Source organism: Gasterosteus aculeatus, chromosome 10 (assembly GCF_964276395.1).
Source record: "Gasterosteus aculeatus chromosome 10, fGasAcu3.hap1.1, whole genome shotgun sequence".
In the NCBI taxonomy this organism is placed as follows: domain Eukaryota; kingdom Metazoa; phylum Chordata; class Actinopteri; order Perciformes; family Gasterosteidae; genus Gasterosteus; species Gasterosteus aculeatus.
Window position 1 is genome coordinate 3,146,801 of NC_135697.1, and position 25,693 is coordinate 3,172,493.

The window sequence follows — 25,693 nt, forward strand, 5'->3', positions numbered from 1 at the left end:
TCTGCGGGTTTCTGTCCATAGAGGAGAGGAACCGACTCAAAGAAGAGGAGACGGGCGCACAATCCCAAGATGGCGGTAAGAATACGTTCGATGACTGCTAGCTAAGCTAAAAGTAGCGTAGCCTCAAGCTAAGCTAAGAGTAGCCTAGTAGCCTTACAAGTGAGCAGAAACAGCTTTATTAAAGTGTGTTTTCTTTGCCGTGTCGTTTACAGGAAGCGGTGCGCCGTCTTCACAACTCCGAGACGAATTACAGGCGCTACGGACCGGAGCAAGGGTCAGATTTACAGAATATGCTTTCATTCTGCGGTATAAGGGAATATATACGTATGGATACCGATCATAACTGTACATTTTGTTTTCACAGACTAATCTCTCCTCATAATGAGGCGGTGACCTCGTATTTGCTCCGGGAAAAGTCCAGATTTAGACGACGTCATTGTGTGTAAGTGACACTGTTTACTGTTTCTCCTTCCTTGTTTAATGTTACTGTGACTTGCGTTTGATTTTTTTTGTATTCATACCACACTCATTTAATTGTTTTCCAGCCGCCTGTGAGACGTATTGTGAGACGGGACGCAGGAGCTTCAGGTTCAGGCGGAACACTCATTGCGGGCGGAAGCTGCGAAGGATTCAGCGCGGAGTCGAGCGAGAACAAAGAGGGTCAGAGTTTATTTGCTGACTTGTTTGAGGTGCATTGATAGATGTGTTGTGTCCGTACGCATTGCACAGTACTGATTCATTGTTGTTTTTACAGCTGCTGGAATCGAGACAAAGTGCGCTGGCTGATGACGAGGTGGAACTCTGGAAATCCGCCACCGTAGAGCTCACGTCGGACGGAGGGGACGGCGTTGTTGGCGGGGTCTCGGGGTGGATTGTACGGTCGCCACACACACACGAGCCGCCTGCACAACAGACCTGCCTCGGAAAACACGGCGCCAGTGACGGTCTACAACCCAGTTACTCAGCTGTAAACTAATCAGTCAGCTGTATTGAAACGGGGGGAAAATGACTGCACATTTCATGAATCGCATTTTCTGCCTGAAACGATCGCTTCAGCGACCCTCCTGGGTGAGAGCTTGTGGAAGGAATAATCCTCTATATGTGTCAAGCTAAGAGAAGGATTTTAGAGGTCATTCCATCAGTCTCTATTTGTCAGTTTACTGGCATATTTAACACTTTATCTTCCGACTAATGGAATTTTAAAAGCTAGATTCAAATGAGCTGTTTTTAGGCAAGGTTTTTCAAATCAGATAACTAGAAGCGGCTGTCAGCAAGGGGGGGATAGAAGGGAGGACTAAAACGCAGAGTTTTTCAAAAAAACAAAAAGGCTTTAATAGTTCCAAGTTCCAAAAAGGCAAGATTCCAAGAAGCAGGACGTAGACAAGAAGCATGAACGCAGTGACATGCACCTCCGGACAATATGCAATGACAAAGTAACAAGAGACTCACATGGCTTAAATACACTAGAGAGGTGCTGGTGATTGGAAACAGCTGGAAACAATCATGACATGACAGACAATCACAGGGGAAGACAGGACAAGGCAGGAAGTGAAGTTACCAGGGAGACATGATGCAGAAAACTACCGTGACAGCGGCAGTATGAGCTCTAACGAGATCATATGCATTACCGACAAGTCGAAAGCTCTTGCTGAAAGGGGACACTATCTGTTTTCACACCAACAGTAGCTGGTACAGCAACGTGACAGAGGTCCTGCACCACTGCTCCCATGACCTAGATGATGTCATCATGAGTTTTTACTCCCCAAAGGAGTTTGCTTCAGACATCATCGTTAAGGTTTACATCCCACCGTAGGGCAACGTCCAGCAGGCGTAGCGCCCAGTCCTCAACCAGTTCAAACACCCACTTCAAACGTCCGAACCCCAGGAAGGCAGCCGGCCCGTTTTCTGTCTCACCTCATCACCTCGCTGGAGACATGCTACCTACTGGCCTGCTTCAAAGCCTGCACCATCCTTCCCATCCCTAAAAACCCAAGTAACACAGGACCTGATGAATATAAGCCAGACGCCCTCACCTGTGTGGTCATGAAGTCTTTTGAACGCCTTGTCCAGTCCCACCTGAGATCCGACCCACTCCTGGACCACCTGCAATTTGCCTACGGAGCCTACAGGTCTGTAGCAGATGATGCAGATCCTGTCATTCACCAGCATCTGAGTTCCTCAGGAACTTGTTTGTGTACTTCTCCTTGAAAACAATCATCCCCTCTCTGCTGCATGGCAAGCTCTCTTGCCCGATTTTTGCACAATTTTTGCACATCGTCACGGCTAATTACTTAATATATAATATCTTACACTTTATTTTATATTCAAACATAATTAGACTTTTCCCCTTGTGCACATGCTTGTGTATTTATGGTCATTGTTTACACCATCCCGACAAGAAAAATTCTTTGCAACATACATGATAATAAATTATTGTGATTGCGATGATGCTCGTTTCGTAAATTAAGGTTGATTTAGAATAAAATACACCATAAAGCAGGGTATGCCTTAGGTTTACTGTGAGTGACTCGTATCTTTTCAGAATGAACTTCTAACATAGATCTATAGTTGTTAGGTTCACTTGGTCTTTTAACTCACTTGTAAAACCAAAGCTGTATCCATATACTCTCTATTAATCCATTAATGCTTAATGCTAACTTCCTCTTAGAACTGATGTATTACTAACATCGACAAATGGCATTGATTCACAGATTTGATTTGAGTCCAATAATTTCAGAATTGCCCACTGCACTGGCGAAATATAACACATAGAGATAACAATGTCGTTCAGCCCAAATCTCACAATGCTCTCCTTTTTAGAGCTATTCAACAATAGCTTTTTGCAATAAGCATTACAGCCTTACAATTCCTACGTAATCCCAATTGATCTAAAATCTTAATGCAGTTAATAATCTCCACATTGGCAGGTACATCTGCGGCAAAGAATAACTAAAAATCAAACAATCAACATTCTTCTTTTCCAATGACCAAAAATATCCCTCAAGCCATCAAGCCACAGCTAAACAATAATTTGCTTTCATTCTAAAAAGCAGAACTCAAAGTGCTGCCGGACGCTTTCCTTGCAGTTTATTTGTCATATGTGCGTGCTAAATGCCACGCAGATAAGTCAGCGCTCTACCGTAAAATACACACACTATTTGTGAGTTAAATCGGATATCTGCTGGCGCTTGTAAGCGAATATGGACTCTTGGTCTTCTCGGTCCATTAGTCTCTCTCCTCTCCATATCACTCCCTTTGCGGTTCTCCCTCCAATTCCCTCCATTCTAAAACATTTCTTTCATTTTAAGGGGCCAGTTGTTTCTTAATTGGAGGCAGTTTTTATGTTGTGGCAGATCAATGCGTGGGCCAAACTAATACTGCAGTCAGCCCCCATTATTATGATATACAGTACGTTTGATCTCAAGAGCCCAACTCATCCCTCTGGTACCCTTTATAGATTTAACCGGTTAGTTTAGTTGCACAGTTGAAGAGTTGAATGTGAGGGCAGGCCTTTGAACAAGTTCAGCAGGTTGGATCCTGCAGGAGGACAATTGGGATGCAGAGTGAGATGTCATCTGAGAAAAGTGTGCCATTTTAACTGCATCACAAAGAAATATAACACCGATTTCAACGCGGTTTCCCTATCCTTTAGTTCAGTTTCTACATCCACACGATGACAGTGATTTCCATGGAAACCGCCCAGCAACAGGCTGCATCCTTGAAACCAATCAGAATCTGCTGTGTGTCTGTGTCTCGTTCAATTGGAGAGGCAGTGGAGGGGGAGTACAGGGGGTTTGTGGGCCGTCAAGGTGAAGGCTCAGGAGGCGTGATCGAGGTGGATCACTTCCTGCTTGAAAGAAGTAAGAATCTCAACATTTTAGTCTAAAAGAGACGTTTTTAAGGTCCACCACCTGACAGTTTACAGAATGGGACCAAGACATAAACAAATACATTTGCGGCAGTGATAGTTGTCTTCTACTTAATTTGAAGTCCTTCAAAAGCGATTTAGAAGAAGACAGCCAGTAGGAGCTGTGGCTCAGTTGGTAGAGATCGTCCTCTAATCATGAGGCGGGTGCTTTGATCTTCTATTGTCAGCATGTCCAACCCCCTAAAATGCATACATGTTGTCACGGGTGTGGGTTTTTGGGGTTCCGGAATAAGGCAGGACATGGCAGGTTTAGTTGACAATACTTTTATTTTGCTTCTTACGCTCCTCAAAACACAGCGCTCCCGGCGTCTAGCTCGCTTGTTTTGCGGCTCCCTTCTCGTCCCGATCGCCCTTACTGCGTTTTAAATAACAAGACAAACACAATCAATCAACATTCAGCTCAGCTGAGGCCAATCGCCTCCACCTGGCACCGTTCACTGAGCCACTCCCCCTCTCTCTCTCCCCTCTGCAGACGAGCCAAAACCACGCCCGCCACCACATACCCCCTGCGCCCCCAGCCTACGGCCCACCTTGAAGTTACAAGGTTGTAGAGCCAGATGCCACCGAGTGATCCGTTGGTATCCTTCATGTGGTGGAGCCATTGGAGCGGGGCGTGGTCCAAACAGAGGGTGAAATCGGATGAGGTAGTACCGCAGTCCACCGTCCACCGCCCACCCTGCTGTACCTGGCCTCGCTTTTGGACAGCTTCCGGCTGATGTATAAGTAGGGGCGGTCGACCCCCCCACCTCCTGGGACAAAACGGCCCCCTGTCCGATGCGTCGGTCGGCAGAGTAAAGGGAAAAGCCCCACCTCTTTTTTTGTGTTGAGCCAATTCGGTGAACTATTCGGTCGGTCCGGCAGGGGGGAGAACACATCTGGGCAATGTGTGTTCTCTGGTCCTCAGAGAGACGGGCCTCGTACGGGAGCAGGGTGGGATTAACCGCTTTTGGCACCTCCGGCCCCAGCTCCTGTCTTTCTGATACCGCAGGCACCAGAGCAACAGACTCTGCCTCCCTCCAGGCTTTCAGGAGGTTTAGATGGTATATTTGCGTGGCTCCGCCCGGGTCAAACCGCACCACCTCATAGTCGACATCCCCCACCTGCTGTGTGACCTCAAATGGCCCTTGCCACTTAGCCAGGAGTTTGGAGTTGGAAGAAGGAAGTAATGAACTTTTCAGGGTGTGAATTGTCGCATTGACTCCAGAGGAATGTGGCAAAGCGAGGAGGGCAAGAAGCTTCAGGCAGAGATCTAAGTTGTGTTTGCCAAAATATGCACAACATGGCAGAACTACGTGTCACACATTAGACACCAAAACGAAAACACCCAACGGCCTCATCAGGGGCCTCATTTATAAAACCATGCGGAGGATTTGCGCCAAAAGTGGCGTACGGATGAAACATAGGATGTGTGTACGCACAGAAATATTCAGACTAATAAAACCGTGCGCACGCACGTCCTACACAGTTTTCCCTTAATAAATCACAATCACTTCTAAATGCAGCGCAGCTTTTGCGGCTTCATGTCACGCCCATAGTTGCCCATATATAGTCTGTGGAACGCCCACAAATTAATATTCAGCGATTGCGAAATCATGGCAAACACTGAGAGGAAAACGAAGAAACGTGACTTCACTCAGTGTGAAGTGGAAATGATCATTGTTGAGGTGGAAAGGAGTAAAATGCTTTTTGGAGGGCACAGTGTGGGCATTACTAATGCCAAAAAGGCACTGTAGTGCTGCGCACCATCGGCCTGTTTAAGTCTGGTCTGGTCTGGTCGGGTCTGGGGGTCGAGGCGCGTTTGGAAGCTGTGCCACATTATGTAGCACAGCACACGCCAGCACGATTTTGCACACCTTATCAGGAGTAAACAATAACCTCCCTCCAGCGCAGTCGAGGCAGCGCCATCTGCCCTTAAACAGGCCGATGGTGCGTTGCACTACAGCGCGAATCCTTCCATGTGGCACGTCTGAGAGCGCAAGATCAGCCATCAGCGTCATTACGCATTGTGACGGCATCATGGCATTTTATTACCGTCCATTTGATTGCGTGTTTCTTGCATTTGCTGACGGTTCTCATTTCACCCGTTTGTGCGTACGCATGGGTCCAAGCTTGCGTGAAGGACCGCACATTTTTCCGTCAAGTTTGCTTTTTAAAAATACCAATTATTGCGTAGAGAGCGGCGTACGTCTTCTTTTGTGCGTACGCAACGTTTATAAATGAGGCCCCTGGTGATTCCCAGAAGCGGCACAGAGGGAAGAGCTGTTCGTGTCCAGCAGAGGCGCTCTGGGACTGGTCCCGACTCCTGAAGGAGGTGCAGCCATAAAGGCCTCATGAACTGCCAGAGACAGAAAGTGGGAGAAGAAATCAGGTTGCATTCTGGGAAGATTTATTGTGATTTCCTGCTTCTGTCTGTTCCAGAGAATAAATGTTATCTGGAGGATTTAAGTTTATAAAACAATTAATAGCCCAAAATAGAAAAACATACATTTTATTTTTTTCATTTCCATGTGATGAAATTATAAACTGTGTGTGTGTTTTACACAGCGAGACGTGTTTGTGTGTCTGACACGCCCAAACAAGTGAGCACACAAGATGCAGCATGCAGATGTTCTCAGAGGGAGGCGTGTGGCTCAGTGGCAACTCAAACTGGCATGTTATAAACCCCCCAGATAATCAGATTACACCAAGGATCATGTCATGTCTTAATGGGGTTTAATCACTTCTCTTTGCAGTATTTCAGTACCATGAAACACAACAAGCACGACTGATTTTAGCAGCTTGTAGTCTGACTGGGTTTGACTTTCAGTCAGAACAACTGATAACGTCCTCAGTTAAACAAAGATCCTTCATTGTATTTGATTGTGATAAAATATTACAATCATATAGGAAGGAGTGCACAGTAAAATACTGTGTAAAATACTGTGCACTCACTCTGAGCGGTCTGGTGTAAATAACAGGTCAAGTGCCTTCTTCACTATCAGATTCAGTGTGTGTGCAACGCAAACATGGTGCTGAAGCTTCAGCTCTCTCACACAGGCAACCATATTGGGAGCATCATCAGTGACCACACATGTCACCTTATAAGAAATTGCCCTGAATCCAACATCATCCACAATACTGAAGGGCTGTGTGTCCTTCACTATCATGGAGACGAGGCTTCATCCAGCTCTTGTTTTCTGGTGGCTGGTTAAAAGAGAATAAATACAGTTTCTGTTACCGGTCTTTATTTGCACAATAAACACCTCACCTTTGAATAAGATAAGAAACTCCTCCCCTAAATGAAGCGAGCCTCGACACGCGCGTCGAGGAAACGCCCCCTGAGTTACTCGACGCGCGTCGAAGCGTCGGCACATCTCATCACTACTTCTCTCCTTCCCGGTGAAACAAGCGGACGTTAAAATGCGTCTTGTCGGGGCGGAGATCTCGGTTCTGTCTCTCCTGATGATGAGCCTTCACGGCGCTGCAGCACGTGAGTTGACGCTTTGTTTAATGAGGTGTTTGATTGTAGAAGAAGAGACGCTTCGTGTCTTCATAGGCTGCAGACATCAGCTGAAGTGTCTCTGATGTCTCTGATGTTTAGCTCAGGACTCTCTCGATGACGACAGACAAAGTTGTAAAAAGTAACACATGTTGTCAAAGTGCGCGCGTGTTTCCTCTCGTGAGTTTGTGTGAAGGACAGAAGCGTGTTTGTCTCACTCTGCTGTCTCTGTCTTCGGGACATTAAACGGACGGATCGCTCTTGAAGCGGACATGGCAGCATGACGTAGCGCGGCAGATCACTGATGACGTCACACTGATGCTGATGAATCAGTCATCAATATTACTTGTAGATATTATCTTATTGCAGATATATTGGTGTTTACATGTTGTCTGATGAGTGAGAAGAAAGACAAGTGAAGAAATGTCAAACTCAGTCTGAGCTCATTAATAAACCGGAAGAGCAAAAGTTGATTTTAAACTCTTAAATTGTTTTAGTGACTGAGAAACAAACTATCAATCTGGATTAAAGTGAGTTTAGGCAAGGCAAGGCAAGGCAATTTTATTTGTATAGCACTTTTCATACACAAGGCAGACTCAAAGTTCTTCACATTATAACATTTCATACAATAAAGTAAAATAAAATGCAGGAATTAAAAGACAATTAAAAACAGCAAATAAAATTATAAATTAAAATCTTATTTAAATTGTTTAATTAAAAGCAGAGGTTAAAAGTGCAATGTAGGTCAAATTTAGCAGAAGGCGAAGCTGAACATAAAAGTTTTCAGTCTTGTTGTAAACGTGGTCAGAGTTGGGGCAAGTCTTAAATCTTCAGGAAGTTTATTCCAGCTGTTTGTTGCGTAGTAACTAAATGATGCTTTCCCATGATTTGTATTTACTCTGGGAATCACTAACAGATTGGTGTCAGTAGATCGTAGTGATCTTGAAGGCTTATGTAGTGGAAGCATATCAGTGATATACTCTGGCCCTAAACCATGTAGTGATTTATATGTGAGCAGTAGGATTTTGAGATTAATTCTCTGACTAACTATTCTTAACTATTTGCAATACGTCTGCTGCTAGGCAATCAAAAACATTCTTAAAGAAGTTGGTAGGTAGAGCATCAAGACAGCAGGTGGAGGGTTTTAAATTTGTCACCGTTTCCACTAGAGTTTGACAGTCTATGGCATTAAAGCTTGTCATCATTGCTGTGTTACTTTTGCCTAAATAGGGTGGTGATCCAACATTTTGTTTGAGATATTAATGGCGCGTCTGATGCCTTCGATTTTATCAGTATAAAAGAACGCAACCTCGTTGCATTTCTGTGTGGAATGGAGTTCAGGTGGTATTTGTGTCGGGGGGGTTGGTCAGTCTGTCAACAGTTTCAAATAGGGTTTTTGCCTTATTAGTGTTGTTGTTGATGACGTTGGAGAAGAATGTTTCCCTAGCACTTTTTAAGTCTAAATTGTAGGCCCGGAGGCGCTCTTTATAGATGTCATGGTGAATGTGAAGTTTTGTATTCCGCCAGATTTGTTCAGCCTTCCTGCACTCTCTTCTCTCTTTAGGTCATGTGTTTATATAAAAAATGCTGTCAGCTGAAATATTTAATATTCAGACTATATTAATCAGAATCCGCCTCAAACTTCCAGCATCTCTCTGCAGTATTTGATGTATTAACAGGAAATATATTTATTCTCGGACAGATCTGCAAAACATTTTAGTGACCAGTGCTGAAATAAAAACTCATGAATATGAATTCAGACACAGAGGACATGAAAATTGTGAAACATTTTTACTGTGCTGATAATTTTAAATAATATTCTAATCTTCTTGGATTCTATTCATCCAGCTGATACCGATAGAAACTAAAATATATAGTGTAGTGACAGATTTTCGTGAGCCACTCTGCAGTAGAAGATCCTGTTCCTCACTCGCTCACACAGAGATTCCTGGTCGTTCGATTTCTTTGGGTGAAGTTCCCGTTTATTATTTTTATACTTTATAAAACACAACTGCATATACATTTGGTTCCTGATCTCGCTGTGCGTCTTTGGTAGCATCATTACCTGTATCAATTTCTCCTGTGCCCCTTATATAGACTCCCTGTACCAATAATACACACTGCCACCTGTGGCCAACCTGAGATTGGCTCCCAGTACCGTGTTGTACACAAATATCACGAATGGCTCCTGCACACCGGCCCCTAATTGGGAAAAGTATGTGAATTGAATGAATTAACAAATAAACAAATTAAAAATAAAATGTCCCTCTTTCTTCGTCAGGTGTTACCAACACGTGACCCAAGGTTTGGTCCTGACCTTTACACGGCTTCTTGAAGCAGAACAATCTTTGATATAGGCCGCTCCAACTGTCCTGTCTTGGTATTTCTTCCCATGATCCATAACTCACGAGGAGCAGTTGGATCCATGACAATGACAATGTCCTATGATACCAAACTTCTTTGCGGCTTTGTCCACCTTTGTCGTACCTGCAGTAGCGGCAAGTACTTCCTTGTCAATCGTTTCCAGAACCGGTCTGACAGGTACTGAACTAGAGGCACTGAGTGAGAGCTTCCAAGTCATTGACGTCATCAGAAACCTTAGTTATGGGGAGGTCATTATGTTTGAAGCACAGAAAACATTATTTTCCTGACCATTCTAATGAGTCGCTCCCAAACGCTGCAATGGTGGAAAGCAGCATGGGGGTTAAAAGTCCAGTCAATACTCCTGCAGGAGTGATATGAATCCTGCTATGGTCCATGGTAGCTAAGGCCTCTTTTGACGCTCGCTCTGATCCAGCTAGATTCGTGCTGTTGTCTGACCTAAAACGACGCATTTGGCCTCTGCGACAAAACCTCCTTATGGGATTAATGCAGGAGTCGGTATTTAATCTCCCGATGTACGGCTCTGCCAGCCATGGAGGTAAAATGACGAGTTTAAGATTGTTTCTTAAATATAATGCTCTGTCAATCTGTTCAAACTTTAGTTTTTCACAAAGATATTTTATAGTTAAACTTAAATATAGAGATACACAAGAAACTGGTCAGATTAGTTTGTTGTTTGTAAATGGTTGAATAAAAAAAAGAATCCTTCTACTGAAACAATTTAAATCTCAAAAAACACAAAAACAAAATGATTTAATTTATATTTTAATATAACAAATGTAAACAGCAATTAAAACATTTGAACTCGTTTGTGCTTCCACTTCACTGGTCAGATTAGTTAGTCAGATTAATTAGATTACAAAAAAAACGAAAATGAATTCATTTTTATTTGAATATAAAAAATGTAAACAGCAATTAAAAGATCAAATAAATTACCTTTATTAACTTGTTTGTGTCTTCACTTCAAGAAACTCTGAGTTCAAAGTTATTGTTTAAAACCTCACAAGAAGAAACGTCTGTTTTTAAAAGCTGAATCATCATAAATATCAAAGTAAACATTTATTTCTGTATTTATTGAGTTGTTAAACACATCAGATGTTATCAGGGTGTCTTTGATGTTCTGTGTTTCTTTTTAATTCTGTGTGCAGGAAAACAACATAATTATTGATTAATTAAAGTGTGACATCAGAACTGATAATGATTCCTTTTTGGTTCCAGTGACTCACTCGCTGAAGTATTTCCTCACTGCGTCCTCTGGAGTCCCAAACTTCCCAGAGTTTGTGATTGTTGGGCTGCTGGATGAAGTTGAGATTAGTCACTATGACAGTGACACCAGGAGACTAGAACCCAGACAGGACTGGATGATCAGAGTCACAGAGGATGATCCTCAGTTCTGGAAGAGGAACACTGAGCTCGCTATGGACGCCCAGCAGGACTTCAAAGGCCACATTGAAATAGCAAAACAACGCTTCAACCAAACTGGAGGTTTGTTTGTTTTTCACACTTTTTGTTTGTATTTGCAACCTTTATGTGATAAAGGACACATGTCCTGTGTGACACACACACACACACACACACACACACACACACAGAGATTAAACAGTCTGAGATCTTTTCTTGACTGAAACATGTTCTGCTTCCAGTTCCTAAATATAAGTATATAAACACAATGAATACTTTTCCGTGTTGTTCAGGAGGAAGAAGATTTCCTCTCATCCTGATTAGAACTCCAGCTTAGATTAGATGAGCTTTACTTGAGCTCAGGGAGTCGATGCTTCAGTATTTCATTCCAGGTTTTATCAGATGACGTCCAACATGTTCTAGTTGAGGTTCCTCACTGAGACGACTTCTTCCTCTTGTCTGTTTGAAATGGTGATGAATGAAATACTGCTCAGTGTTGTTCACACTGAAGAAGCACTTCCAAGGTTTCATCAGCCTCTCTGACGTTTTACAGTGTGAACAATTCATGGATTCATTAGAAATAGTTATTACATCATCTGCAAAGACAAGAATAATTAGTTTGAGCCCAAAATCTGGAGTATGATACAGATGAGAGTTAATGAACTAAAGTGGACTGCAGTGAGTTTAGAACAAACATTCAGGATATTTAGTGTTGAAACATTGAATCAATTAGTTGATGAACAGAAAAGGAATCAACATGAATGTTGATAATCAGATGATGACTGAAGTCTTTTATCAAGCAAATATTTCAACATGTTCTCTCTTCTTTTGGTCTCTCTCTCTCGGTGCACGAGTGTGTGTGAGCGTCGCTGAGTGAGCGGTTTTCTCTTGTTTTTTCCCTTAGGGTTATTATGTATTAATTTAATGTGGTTTAGTGGTTGTTTTTCACTTTAGTTGTGGGGTTAGTTGTTGTTGTTTTTTCTTTGGGTTTTCTTCTCTCCTGCCGGTGTCTCGCCGGTCGGCGTCTCTAGACGGTAAATGGAGACACGTTCTCCCAGCTCACGAGGAAGCACGGCATTAATATCGTCGCTGGCTTCTCGTGCAGCGTGGAGGACATCGGGCTGTGGGGGAGAAGGTCGGGCACGGCAGCGTTAAGTCGGCCTCGCGCATGAGGACCTTTTAAATAACATCGTTTTAAAAGTCGGTGAATGGCGTGGCGGCCTCCCAGTTCTTCCCCAAAGCCTAGTGTGGAGGAAAGATGGTTTTAAATACCTGGGGATTTATCTGGGACAAGAGAGCATCGTCCAGAAGAACTGGGAGGGCGTCACAGAGAAGATAGAGGGGAAACTTTCCAAATGGAAATGGCTGCTCCCTCAAATGTCTTTTAAAGGTAGAGTTTTGGTTTTAAACAACCTGATTGCATCCCAGCTGTGGCACCGTCTTACCTGCCTGGACCCTCCCTCAGGCTTCCTTGCCAACTTACAGAAGAAAATGGTGGAGTTCTTTTGGGGGGGTCTACACTGGGTGCCACAAGGGGTGCTGTTTTTACCCAGAGAGGAGGGGGGACAGGGCCTCGTCCACCTGGCCAGCCGGACGACCACTTTTAGACTCCAGTTTTTACAGAAATATCTCACAGGTCCGGAGGTTTTAGTATGGAGGGACGTGGCCAGCTGCATTTTCAGAAGTGCAAACAATCCGAGAATGGATCCTGCTCTGTTTTTAATTGATTCTAAATTTTTAAAGTTAAATGGGCTACCTCCGTTTTATCAGGGTGTTTTTAAGTCTTGGGCCCTTTTTAATCATAAAAGGTGCCCACAGTCTTTCTCTCTGTACTGGTTGTTGAGAGAACCTTTGATCTACAGAGCAAGGCTGGACGTCAGCAGCAGTGGTACCCCAGGCCTGATGGGGGCGCTGCTGAAAGCACGAGTCCTGTGCCTGCAGCAGCTGGTGGACGCAGTGGGGCCGACGCTGAGCGACGCCCCGGCCCTGGGCTCTCTGCTGGGGCTGCACTCCGTCCGGATGGCGAGGAGGCTCCTGGAGCTGTGGAACCAGAGGCTGACTGAGGAGGAAAGGAGCCTCCTCACAGACTACAGCCAGAAAGATGTGGAGCCGGACCCTGCAGACCCCCGAGATCTACCTGAGCCCAGGACTAGGGGAACTCACCGGCCCCCTGCTCGCCACAACACGCCCCGAAGCGCTGACATTGCACGAAGCAGACAAGAAGACTCTGTATTTTAACTGTGTGAAGGGCATAAACCGGTCCGGACTGTGCGACAGGCTCCCCACTGTGTGGTCCAACAGACTGGGACAAAATGGACCGGGCCCACAGTGGAGGATTTTATACAAACCTCCCCTCAAGAAACGGACTGCCGACCTCCAGTGGAGAATTTTACACGGTGCTGTCGCCTCCAGTAAAAGAACAGACAGGGGCAGGAGGCCAGAGCAGTGTGGCTGGTGAACGTCAGGTTCAGGCTCTGGCTAGAGTTCTGTTTATAAACACATTGGAGACGTAGACACTTTTAAACAACGTTGGTGTTTTAATAATGTTGTGATCAGTGGAAAAAATGAATTGGTGTTTTTTTTTTTATGGCATGAAATTAGGGGTGTAACGATTCATTCACTGAATCGATTAATCGATTTACCTGCTGCGTTACCTGCTGCTGCAGCAGCAGCAGCAGGTAACTCAGCTCTGCAGACGCCTCAGGCCTCGCCAGCACCAAACTCACCATCACAGTAACAAGTTTATCTGTAAAGACGTGCGACCCGACAATGTGGTTCTAAATCCGGGGTTCTGTGAATTGATCCAAACATTGTGTAATTATTGTGTAATGTTTACATTGAAAATGGCACTTGATTCAAATAAAAGGTTAATACATTTGCCATTAATTGTTGTTTGCTTGTTTATAATATCCATAATTAATTTAATTTCCTTACAAGAAACAACAGCGATCTCAGAAACTTTGCCTTCACTGTCCAGTAAAGTTACTGAACCGATTTCAAGTCACTGAATCGAATCAAATCGTTTTAAATGAACCCAGATTGTCCATGAATCGTGATTCGAATCGAATCGTTGTTAAAATGAATCGTTACACCCCTACTTGAAATGTAATTTTGTTTTTTTAAACAAAACAAGGAGACTGTGACTTTTTAACACATTGGCAAAGTTTTCTCTCTCTCTCTCTCAGGTGTCCACATTTACCAGAACATGTACGGCTGTGAATGGGATGATGAGACCAATGAGGTCAAGGGTTATGATCAGGATGGTTATGATGGAGAAGACTTCATATCATTTGACCTGCAGACAGAGCAATATATCGCTGCAAAACAGCAGGCTGTCCGCATCAAACAGAAGTGGGATCATAACAGAGCTCTGAAAGCACAGAACAAGAACTACCTGACTCATGTGTTTCCTGAGTGGCTGAAGAAGTTCTTGAACTACGGGAGGAGCTCTCTGATGAGAACCGGTAGGATCACATGACCTGATGTCCTTCCATGGACACGATGCTCATAAACCTTCTGTTGTTTCATAGCAACATGTCAGAGACACACAGAGACCCACTGTGTCTCCCACATTTCTCCCCCCTCACCTCCTTCTCTCCTTCACTGCACTCCCTCCCTCACTCCCCCCTCACACCTGTCCCCACTCTGTCCCTCCATCCTCTTTGTCTCTGCTGTGTTTCTGTCCGTCTCACTGTCTCTTTACTCTCTCTCACACGCTGTCCTCCTCCCCTTCCAATCCGTCTCCCCCCTCTTCATCTGTTTGTCTCCCTTCTTTAATCAATGAAACTTTAAAGACATTTCATTCTTTTAGTGAACTTAAAATACACATAGTTGAGTGTTAAAGAGGCATTTTAAATACATCAAAGATGAATGATATTAATACACTAAATATCATTGATAATAATAAAGATGTAACCTGTCCCTCTCTTCTGTCTCCAGAGCGTCCCTCGGTGTCTCTCCTCCAGAAGACTCCCTCCTCTCCAGTCAGCTGCCACGCTACAGGTTTCTACCCCGACAGAGCCGCCCTCTTCTGGAGGAAAGATGGAGAGGAGCTCCATGAGGACGTGGACCTCGGAGAGATCCTCCCCAACCACGACGGGACCTTCCAGATGAGGGTTGACCTGAAACTGTCCTCCGTCCCTGCTGAAGACTGGAGGAGGTACGACTGTGTGTTCCAGCTGTCTGGTGTGGACGAGGACATCGTCACCAAACTGGACAAGACCAGGACCAACACGGGTAGGTCTGAGACCCGGAGCGGTGAAGGAGGGAAGCAAACATCCACTTTGTTCACTTTGTGTGTTTTAGATTTGGGAAGTTTTGTTTTCTTACATTTCTAGTCTAGTTTTTATTTGTAGTCATTTTAAGACTCAGATCAGAATTAAACACAGCGAGAGTTATGAACACTGTTTACTGGTCTAGATTAATATATAAACGTGTCAATATTTGGTTCATTTCTCTGTAAATAAGTTTATTCATCCTTTTGTAAACTCATTCCAGGTAAGAGCTTTATTTGAGTCCGTGCTGAACTATTGTAACGTGTCACCACAATTCAGACGTTGTAGAATCTGCATTCACACAACTACTGGTCACTTAAAGATGAGTAGACAGAATGATTAAACACGTGTATTAATACATGTATCCATCAGTGAATCAGACAGAGCAAAGTTCAGGAAGGAGGTTGAATATGTGTCTCAGTCATCATGTGCAGACGGCATAAAGAAATGACGTCACATGGTGTGTGTGTTCAGGTCTGCTGGATAAGTGGATCTTCTTCTCTTCTGACCTGCTTCATCTGTTCAGCTTGAGACTCTTTGATTGTTTTGTGCTCCACAGAGAAGCCTGCTGGCTCCACCTCCACCTCCACCTTCATCATCATCATCATCATCGCTGTGGTTGTTCTTGTCGTCATCATCGCTGCTGTGGTTGGATTCAAGGTTCACAGAAAGAGGAACGGTGAGAGAGACGATCAGAGACACAGTGTTGAGGAGCATTTGATTTTAGGCTTTGAGTTGATGCTTTTATCCAGAATGAGACACTGAAGCAACTTTCACCAGTCACACTTATAAAATCATATTTGCTTTTATTCTGCATTTATTGTTTAGTGCCATTTTGCTTTTAGACAATTCTGTGATTGTTTTGCACTTGAGACACTTAAACGTAGTTAGTTGTTTCTACAGGCTGTTGTTGAAAGTCATTTTAACTTTTAAAGGAAGAAATAGGTTTAAAAACTGAGATTGTATCTGCTGGGAGGAAGCTGTTAGAACACTAAACACTGAAATTCTCTTTGCTTTTTATTTCAGCAAATATAATTTAGCAAACCCTCTTCTGCTTCTACTTCTACTTTTTATTTCAGCCAAACCCTCTTCTTCTTCTTCTTCTACTGACGGCTCTGAGCTCTCTGAGGAACTGAATCCTAAACCATGAAGTCGGCGTCCTGCACACAGTGAGTAGCTCCACGTGGACATGAACTATTCACAGCTGCTGTTCCACAAAGCTGCCCTCAGTATGAGCACAAGGAGCTTCTCATGTAAAGAAGTCTTTGACTTTTTCTACAACAAAGGTGCAGTTTGGTTCCGTGAGACGTGAGATTATTAAGAGAAAGACACAGAAAGCTTCACATCAGCTCCTCAGATAAAGTCTGATATTCAAAGCTCTTACATTAACTTCTAGGAACTCACTAACACATGTTTATCAAAATGGAGTCAAAGTAGTTTGTGGTAAATGATTTAGTTTTCTCTTTTATGTATTTGTTTCTCTCTTTAGGTTTATGGGTGAATATTGCTCTGGATCAACAAGCGATGCTCCACATTCTTCTCCATAAACTGTCAATTTATGGCTCATTCATCTTTCATTTAAACGTCTGAATCAGTGTTGGTGAACATCTGGAAACTGTGAGGAAACATCAATAGTCACTTTTAATTATTTGGATAGTTTGGTTTTAATAAAAAGGTTCAAATGAAGTAGAACGAGGATGATTATTTTAGGAGACGTTCAAATCAATGAAAGCATCAAAGTGCTCACAGACTAGTGTGTTCATCTCAAACAAATCCACCATATTTACTCTTTGATACTTCTGCTGTTTGGGTTGAATCATTGTTGGTAACAAACGTGTAAATACACACACACACACACACACACCAAATATTGACATTAAAACAACATATATTTTCTGATTGTGTAAATAGTTTGCTTGTATTTTTCTTTGCAGTAGATTGAATTTAACAGGTTGAAGAAAATAATAATTTGAGGGTTTTCTGAATAAATCAGTATGTTTATTGGTTCATAACATCTTTTGATCACTCTTAAAGTATCATATTATTTAAATTTGGGTTTGAATCATCCGAGCACACTGATTTAAATGTTATTGACTATTTCTTGCTGCTGTTTTGGATCAAGGGATGTTTTCCTTCTTGGTTTCGTGGGAGTTGAACAGTGATGCTCTGAATCACTTCTTGTTTTGTAGATGAAGTTGCTCCATTTCCCCTTTTTGTACCTTTGTCCTGCTGTTCAATAAATGCTCCAGATGTTTGTGTGTTGTTGTGATTCCATGTGCTTCCCCTCTGTGACTGCAGCCACAATCACATGCATGTTGTTTCCCTTTGGACTCTAAACGTCGTGTTCTTCACTTCACTGGTTTAAAGCATGCTGGGAGTTGCTGCAAATGGAAGACTCACATCGCCTGAGATCATTTTATCGTAACAAAATAACATTTGTAAATCCTGCGTCTTATCAGCACATGTTGTGGTCGTAGTATCTACAATGATCTGAATATTCAGTGTTCTCTGTTGTCTCTGAGGATAAATGGACGAGTCTGTGACCTGCAGACGTCCAACAAAAGAGCAAGAAGAGTGAACATTTTAGGGGCAAAGCAGTGATTCTTCACAGATATCTGAAGAGGGTTTTACTTTCTATTAAACAATAAAACATGAGACGCATTGATTAAGACCGTCCTAATCAACACGTGTGTGAAATCATTGAACAGGACATTTATTAAAGAACATTAGCAAGTAGGAGCAGAGTTACATTACTTTACATGTCATTTAGCTGACGCTTTTATCCAAAGCGACGTACAATAAGTGCATTCAACCATAGGGTACAAACTCAGGAGAACAAGAAACAAGAAAGTGCAATTTCCTCAAATAAGCCGATTTACAATTTGCTATAGATGAGTGACGTTACAAGTACAATTTAAGTGCTACAATTTGTTAGTCGAGGTAGAGTCTGAAGAGGTGTGTCTTTAGTTTGCGGCGGAAGATGTGAAGGCTCTCTGCGGTCCTGATGTGTTCAGAGAGCTCGTTCCACCATTTCGGCGCAAGGACAGCGAAGAGTCGAGACCTAGTCGAGTGTTTTGCTCTCAGTGAGTGAGGGACGAGTAGTTTTGCAGATGCAGAGCGGAGAGTACGGGTTGGGATGTAGGGTTTGACCATGTCCTGGATGTAAGCTGGACCCGATCCATTCACAGCATGGTACGTGAGCACCAGTGTTTTGAACTGGATGCGGGCGGCCACCGGTAGCCAGTGAAGAGAGCGGAGGAGTGGAGTAGTGTGGGAGAATTTCGGAAGGTTGAAGACCAGTCGAGCTGCTGCATTCTGAATGAGCTGCAGAGGTCGAATGGCGGTGGCAGGGAGACCTGCCAGGAGGGAGTTGCAGTAGTCCAGGCGGGAGATGACAAGAGCCTGAATCAGTACCTGCGCTGCCTTCTGAGTGAGAAGGGGACGTATTCTCCTGATGTTGTAGAGCGTGTATCTACAGGATCGCGTTGTCGCGGTGATGTTGGGAGTCAGGGAGAGTTGGGTGTCGAGTGTGACGCTGAGGTTCTTAGCAGTCGAAGTGGGCGTTAGTACGGAGTTCCCAAAGTTGACTGTCAGGTCCTGGGTAAGCAAATCTTTTCCGGGAAAGAGAAGTAGTTCAGTCTTGTCGGGGTTGATTTTCAGATGGTGGGCGGACATCCACTGAGAGATGTCAGTTAGACAGGCAGAGATCCGAGCCGCCACCTGGGTGTCCGAGTGAGGGAAGGAGAGAATTAGTAGGGTGTCATCGGCATAGCTGTGGTAAGAGAAGCCATGCGAGCGAATGACAGCGCCAAGAGAGTTGGTGTAAAGCGAAAACAGGAGGGGACCCAGCACGGAACCCTGAGGAACTCCAGTAGTAAGAGGACACGGTTCCGACACAGATCCTCGCCAGGTTACCCGGTAGGTGCGGCCATCGAGGTAGGACGAGAGAAGGGAGAGAGCAGAGCCTGTGACACCAAGTTCCTGAAGGGAGGAAATAAGGATCTGGTGGTTGACCGTGTCAAATGCAGCAGAGAGGTCCAGAAGGATGAGGACAGAGGAGAGAGAGGCGGCTCTAGCAGTGTGGAGTTGCTCAGAGACAGCAAGGAGAGCAGTCTCAGTGGAGTGGCCTGCCTTGAAACCTGACTGGTGGGGGTCAAGGAGGTTGTTACAGTGGAGATAAGAGGAGAGTTGATTAAAGATAGCACGTTCAAGGGTTGAAACAAGTCGTGTGTTGAGTTGCTGCTCGGAGGTCTGCGTCTCAGCCCTCTGATTTATATACTTGAGATAACACACACACGTTATGCTTGAAGGTGGAAGGTCTGCATCTTAGTCTCCCAAGTCATGACTTGTACACACAAGACATGTGTCAAGGCTTCCAAGGTCTGTGTATCCGTCTGGTTGAGATAACTAATCAATACAGAGTTGCAGGATTTCAAATTCAAACTTAGTGTGCAGTTCGAGCATACATACATTTTTTAATGTGTGTCTTTGAGCATCAACATCAGAAATCTTGAACAAGATCATTACAACACTGTGGTGGCGGGCGTGAGTTGGCTCAGCTGCAGAGGGGACGGAGAGGGGAGGAGGCATAATTGGCCTCAGGTGGAATATATCAGCGTGTGTTCTGCCTTCAGTAGGGGAGATCCGGCGACCGCGAGGAGGACTGAGCAAGGCGAAGAGGCTGGAGCCGGATGTGTGTTGTATTAAAACAGTAAATAAAGACTGAATATTGAAACTCTCCTGGATTCCTCACATACCCACACGTTACAAGCACCAAATGACGTGTTCAATCAGGGATTTGTGGCCTGATTATGAAATTGTAAACGTGTCCATTTCAAAGACATAAAAACTACATTATCGGCAGTGATAGTTGTCTTCTACTTATTTTGAAGTCGTTCAAAAGCGACTTAGAAGAACACAGCCAGTAGAGCTGTGGCTCAGTTGGTAGAGATCGTCCTGTAATCATGAGGCGGGTGCTTTGATCTCCTATTGTCAGCATGTCCAACCCCCAAAATGCATACATGTATTGTAGGAGACGCATTTAAGTTTAGGTCCATGTATTAAAACAACTTATTTTTGTTCTTTTTATATGTGTTAAAAGAAAAGTGTGCCCCCTACAAGAGAGGCGGGCGCTCCTAGTTGGTGCGAATGGCGCATAGTTGGGGGAGAAACGGGTTACGGCAGATACCGACTCCAGGAATGTGGCACAGCGAGGAGGGCAAGAAGCTTCAGGCAGAGATCTAGTTGTCATAATATGCACATCGTGGCAGAACTGTGTGTCACACAATAGACACCAAAACGAAACCCAGCGGCCTCATCAGGTGATTCCCAGAAGCGGCACAGAGGGAAGAGCTGTTCGTGTCCAGCAGAGGCGCTCTGGGACTGGTCCCGACTCCTGAAGGAGGTGCAGCCATAAAGGCCTCATGAACTGCCAGAGACAGAGAGTGTGCGAATAAATCAGGTTGCATTCTGGGAAGATTTGTTGTAATTCTCTGCTTCTGTCTGTTCTAGAGAATAAATGTTATATGTAAAATTTAGGTTTATAAAACAATTGCTAGCCTAAAATAGAAAAACATATTTTCCTTTTTTCACCTCCATGTGATAAAATTATAAGTTGTGTGTGTGTTTTACGGCGAGGGAGGCGTGTGGCTCAGTGGCAACTCAAACTAGCATGTTATAGGTTTTATTTGATGTGTATCTCAGTCTAAGAGCTTTTCAAAACACTAAAGCGATGTGTCTTTCACAGCTTTGCTACATTTTATTCCTTGTAACAAAGGAACAATCTCCTATTAAATGATGACTGAAGACAAAGCAGTGAGACTTCTGCTCAGTGAAGTTTAGGTTCCTTCTTTTGCTGTGAACAACATTTAATTTGCAGACAAAGCTAAGAAACACAAATAATTCAAACAGTGAAAACAATAAAACCATCGGACAGTAATTCACTACACAAAACGGAGAAAATCACGTAATTCAGACGTGAGAAACTTCACTGAGAAATGCTCTGATTAGATAATCAGATTACAGCAAGGATCATGTCTTGTCTCCCTTTAATGGGGTTTAATCTCTTCTCTTTGCTGTATTTCAGTACCATGAAACACAACAAGCACGACTGATAACAGCAGCTTGTAGTCTGACTTTCAGTCAGAACAACTGATAACGTTCTCAGTCTAACAAAGATCCTTCGTCGTATATGATTGTGATATTTTACTGTGCACTCACTCTGAGCGGTCTGATGTAAATAACAGCAGCATTAGTCTCAGGTTTTATAATAATGTTACACATGTGTAGGGTTGTATTTTAATGCCACATACAGTTAAAAAAGGTCTAAAATAGTTGTTAACAAAGACAGACAGTCCGTCTGTCCAATCAGAGGGGTCCGTCCTCTGATATAAGGCCCTACCCTTTCCGTAAGAAGTTAATTCTGTTGTGTTTTGTACTTCAGGGCCACCGTAGGTCTCCCATTTCCAACGCTGCTGCAGGTGCCGGCTTTGTCATTTCCTCCTGAAGGGTGTCCTCCAGCATCCTCCCGAGGGGGACAACTTTGGAGGCAGGCACGTTTTCCTCTGCCGACAGCTCTACAGTGGATCATAGAAGGGAGACAGCAAAGAAAGGCACCCTCCAACAATGTTGAACTCTTTGGCTGTTAGGAAGGGGATGTCATGTTGTAACCCAGCTAACGCTGCTCCTACTGGCTGACTCTCCACTTCTTGCATTAGCTTCATGTTTGGCATCCCCAGATGAAGTGTAAGCTTATCCTTTAAAGATACAGATGAGTAGGCCATTAAATCACTGCAGTAGGAACACAGACAAACTCTTAGAGTTAAATGAAATTGGAATAAAGGGAAAGCGCATACCTTAGCAGTGGTGCTGCTTCTAAAGAAGCCCACCAGAGAGCACAGGCTGCTGGTCAAGTGCCTTCTTCACTATCAGATTCAGCGTGTGTGCAACGCAAATATGGTGCCGAAGCTTCAGCTCTCTCACACAGGCAACCATATTGGGAGCATCATCAGTGACCACACATGTCACCTTATTGGCAATTCCCCACTGCTCCATCAGGGCTTTCACACAAGCTATATTTTCAGCAGTGTGTGATTGGGGGAAATGCCCCAAAAAATATCCTAACAGCACTGAACTGAGTGTGGTTTTCTCACCCACAAAATGGCACGTTACAGCCAGGTAAGCATCCATATCGCCGGCAGCTCAAGGGCCAGATCCCAGACGGCCCCCAGATCACCAACAGGGGGGTGGGAGAGGTCCATGGGATGGGAGGGAGGGTTGCCCGAGTCGGGGAGCGGGGACTGGAGGCGTCGGCGTCTGGGGTCGGGGCCTGGAGTCTCGGGGCCGGTACTGGCTGAGTCAGGGTCGGGGCTGAGAGTCTCTGGGCCAGTAATGGCGGGGTCGGGGCTGAGTCTCGGGGCCGGTAATGGCGGGGTCGGGGCTGAGTCTCGGGGCCGATACCGGGGTCGGGGCTGAGTCTCGGGGCCGATACCGGGGTCGGAGGAGCTAGTCGAGGAGCGGGAACGGGAGATTGCTGCGGCGGCCCAGCGGGAACGGGAGGTCGGTGCTTCCTCTTGCCAGTGCTCCTACTGGGATTTAGGAGGTCCCGGAGCTCGAGGCAGGCGAGCTGATAGCTCCTGGGGCCAAATACAAATTTTGTCTGCGGAGTCCTTTCGTGGTTGCGTCATTCTGTCAGGGTCGGGTAGGAAGACAGGACTCAAACGCAGACGTGGAGTAACGAAAGGAGACTTTAATAGTCAAAAGGGCAATAAGAAAAGGCCAGCGGGCAAAAACACACACAGGAACGGGGCAAAAAGGAAGACAGGAAGAGGGGGCCAAAGGCAGGCAGAAACGAGGAACATCCAGGACAATAGACAGTGACAAGAGACACACGGCTTAGATACACTAGGAGGTGCAGGTGATTGGACACAGGTGGAAACGATCAGACAATTACAGGGGATGACAGGACCGGGCAGGTAGTGAAGTTTCCCAGGGAGACAAGAAGCAGAAAACTACAAAATAAGACAACAAATGAAACCACACCGTGACACTTGGAGATAAGGAGGAGGACCTTTTCAAACATTATAACGTAAGTAATTGAGTACGCTTTTAATTTTTAATTTAGTTTGAACTGCATGTCTCTGAAGCCTTCCCACTTGGAGATATGGCTGTTTTAATACACCAGCCTCTGCTATGCGTTGAAGTACATGGTCACCCTGCATTCCCTAATGCACATCACCCTGAAGAGCTTGAGTTATGCATTTTATACATCCTAACACCTTCTAATTTCCTTTACAAGGATGTGGAGAACCTCGACGTAGACCAGATCCTGTGCTTTGCTGATGGGAGTGATCTATGCCCTTAACCTCAGCTATCCCAAGCACTTGAAATTTACCTTTGAGGTATTTCAGAAGCTATGTCTTCAGCTCGATGGACAAAAAGCCAGCTCTAAAGTAACAAAGTACAGTATTTTCTAGAGTAGACTTGATCGACCATGTGTGAGGGAGGCTCACATCACACGCACTCACACACTCACACTTGTTATTTTTTTCTGAGATAATATTAATACCTATGTAGCGGTTGTACTCTTTCTTGCGTTGTGTTGTTAAAATCACCACCAGGACACGGACCACATTCGGCTCGTATCGGCCGTTTATTGTGTGACGTTAAGACACCTGGCGAACACCCAGAAGTTAAGTCCTCAGAAGGAACCTCGTGGCATCATAACAGTTACACACCCTGCAGCAGACTAACTTTTTAGCTACAACATGACATACCTGGCGAACACCCAGAAGTTAAGTCCTCAGAAGGAACCTCGTGGCATCATAACAGTTACACACCCTGCAGCAGACTAACTTTTTAGCTACAGGGTGTCGCACCCACGTCCGCAGGGACCCACTAGAGGGCACCCACGTGACACCCTGTCATGACTCTTAGCGATGGCAAGTAGAGTCAAACACCTGTTACATCCCCCCCTGCTGATCTCCACTTGCTCATCCAAACCCCCCCAAAGAAACAAAATTCAACCAAACCACTAACATACCAGGTAAGTCATTCACAACATGAAAACAGAAAAAAAAATTTTTTTTGAATATTCAGTATAATAAAAATAAACGAAGATTTCTCGCAAACGTAAATGTACAGTACCATTTCAATCATTGATACCTCGTAGTCCAGCCAATGGCTATCCCTTAAGAATTAGAATGAGAAAGGGTAGCAAGTCCTTTCAACACCCATAGGAAAACATGCCCGTATACATGTTAATATACAAGATATCAAAGAATACATACAGTACAGTACAATACAATACATCCCACCCAGAGACACACACTACTGGTGGTCCTATACAGGGCTCTACCGTACAGAGAAAATACATAAAACTCATCCCAACAGTCAAAAAGAGACAGAGAAAATGTCACATTCACAAGTACTCAAAAAAAAAAAACATTATAACCATGACAAAGCTTTCTGGTGCATTTGCTGGATAAGCCTCAAAACGGGTCTAACAGCCCTCCCACACCTAGTCCTCACCCCCAATGACCCCTCACTGCAAGCTGCGCTAATTCGAGGACAACGCTCATCCGACCTGACAAGAGAACCGCTGTCAGCAGGCTGTGCGTCAATTAGGGGCTCAGAGGCAACTGCTTGAGAGTCGGACCTTCCCGTTCAACAGGTAGGTCAATCACAGTCTCATCAGGGTCATCATTACCAGGAGCATCTGACGAAGCAGTCAGTGGATTCACGGTGGTGGCTGGGAGTCCAGAGACCCAGGACACCGTCCTGTCTTCAGGTGCACAGCTAGGCAGCGAAACAGAGCACATCTCCCAGCATGGAATCCTCTAAAGCACCAGTGTTCAGATCACTGCCACCAGAATCATCCTCAGACTCGGGAGGGGCAGGAAGTTTACAGGCATGATGAGATTCCTGTGGACCACTTTCTCCTGGTTTGTGGCACAATTCCTAATCCTGAAGGTGTGAGTGTTCTCCTGTTTCCCCACAACAGTGTAAAGGTGGCCATCCCAGCGATCAGCCAGTTTTCTTTTTCCTCGTTCACCTTTGTTGGCTAGCAGAACTCTGTCACCAACATCCACCGGGGAACCCTTAAGCTTCTTGTTATAAAGGTTTTCCTGTCTCCGCTGCTGCTTGGTGGTGGAGCACTGGGCAACCCTCATAGCGTCTGCCAAATCACGGCGGAGACACTGCACATAGGCATCATAATCCACCACCTGATCA

The 25,693-nt window shown here is 44.6% G+C and overlaps 3 protein-coding genes across 3 annotated transcripts in view; 2 read left to right on the top strand and 1 right to left on the bottom strand.

Annotated features, from left to right (window-relative positions):
• Positions 1-17,717, top strand: part of LOC120826883 (uncharacterized) — a 315,723-nt gene extending 298,006 nt beyond the window's left edge. Inside the window, exon 11 of the mRNA XM_078080733.1 lies at positions 16,953-17,717. The gene's annotated coding sequence lies outside the window, so the exon portion shown is untranslated. The remainder of the gene's footprint in view (positions 1-16,952) is intronic.
• LOC144383430 (major histocompatibility complex class I-related protein 1-like) overlaps positions 7,267-25,693 on the top strand; it is a 60,628-nt gene continuing 42,201 nt past the window's right edge. Inside the window, exon 1 of the mRNA XM_078080737.1 lies at positions 7,267-7,397. Coding sequence (XP_077936863.1) covers positions 7,328-7,397 — 70 coding nt within the window. The 5' untranslated portion in view covers positions 7,267-7,327. The remainder of the gene's footprint in view (positions 7,398-25,693) is intronic.
• LOC120826863 (H-2 class I histocompatibility antigen, K-D alpha chain) overlaps positions 19,074-25,693 on the bottom strand; it is a 233,836-nt gene continuing 227,216 nt past the window's right edge. The window contains exon 9 of the mRNA XM_078080731.1: positions 19,074-19,183. Coding sequence (XP_077936857.1) covers positions 19,152-19,183 — 32 coding nt within the window. The 3' untranslated portion in view covers positions 19,074-19,151. The remainder of the gene's footprint in view (positions 19,184-25,693) is intronic.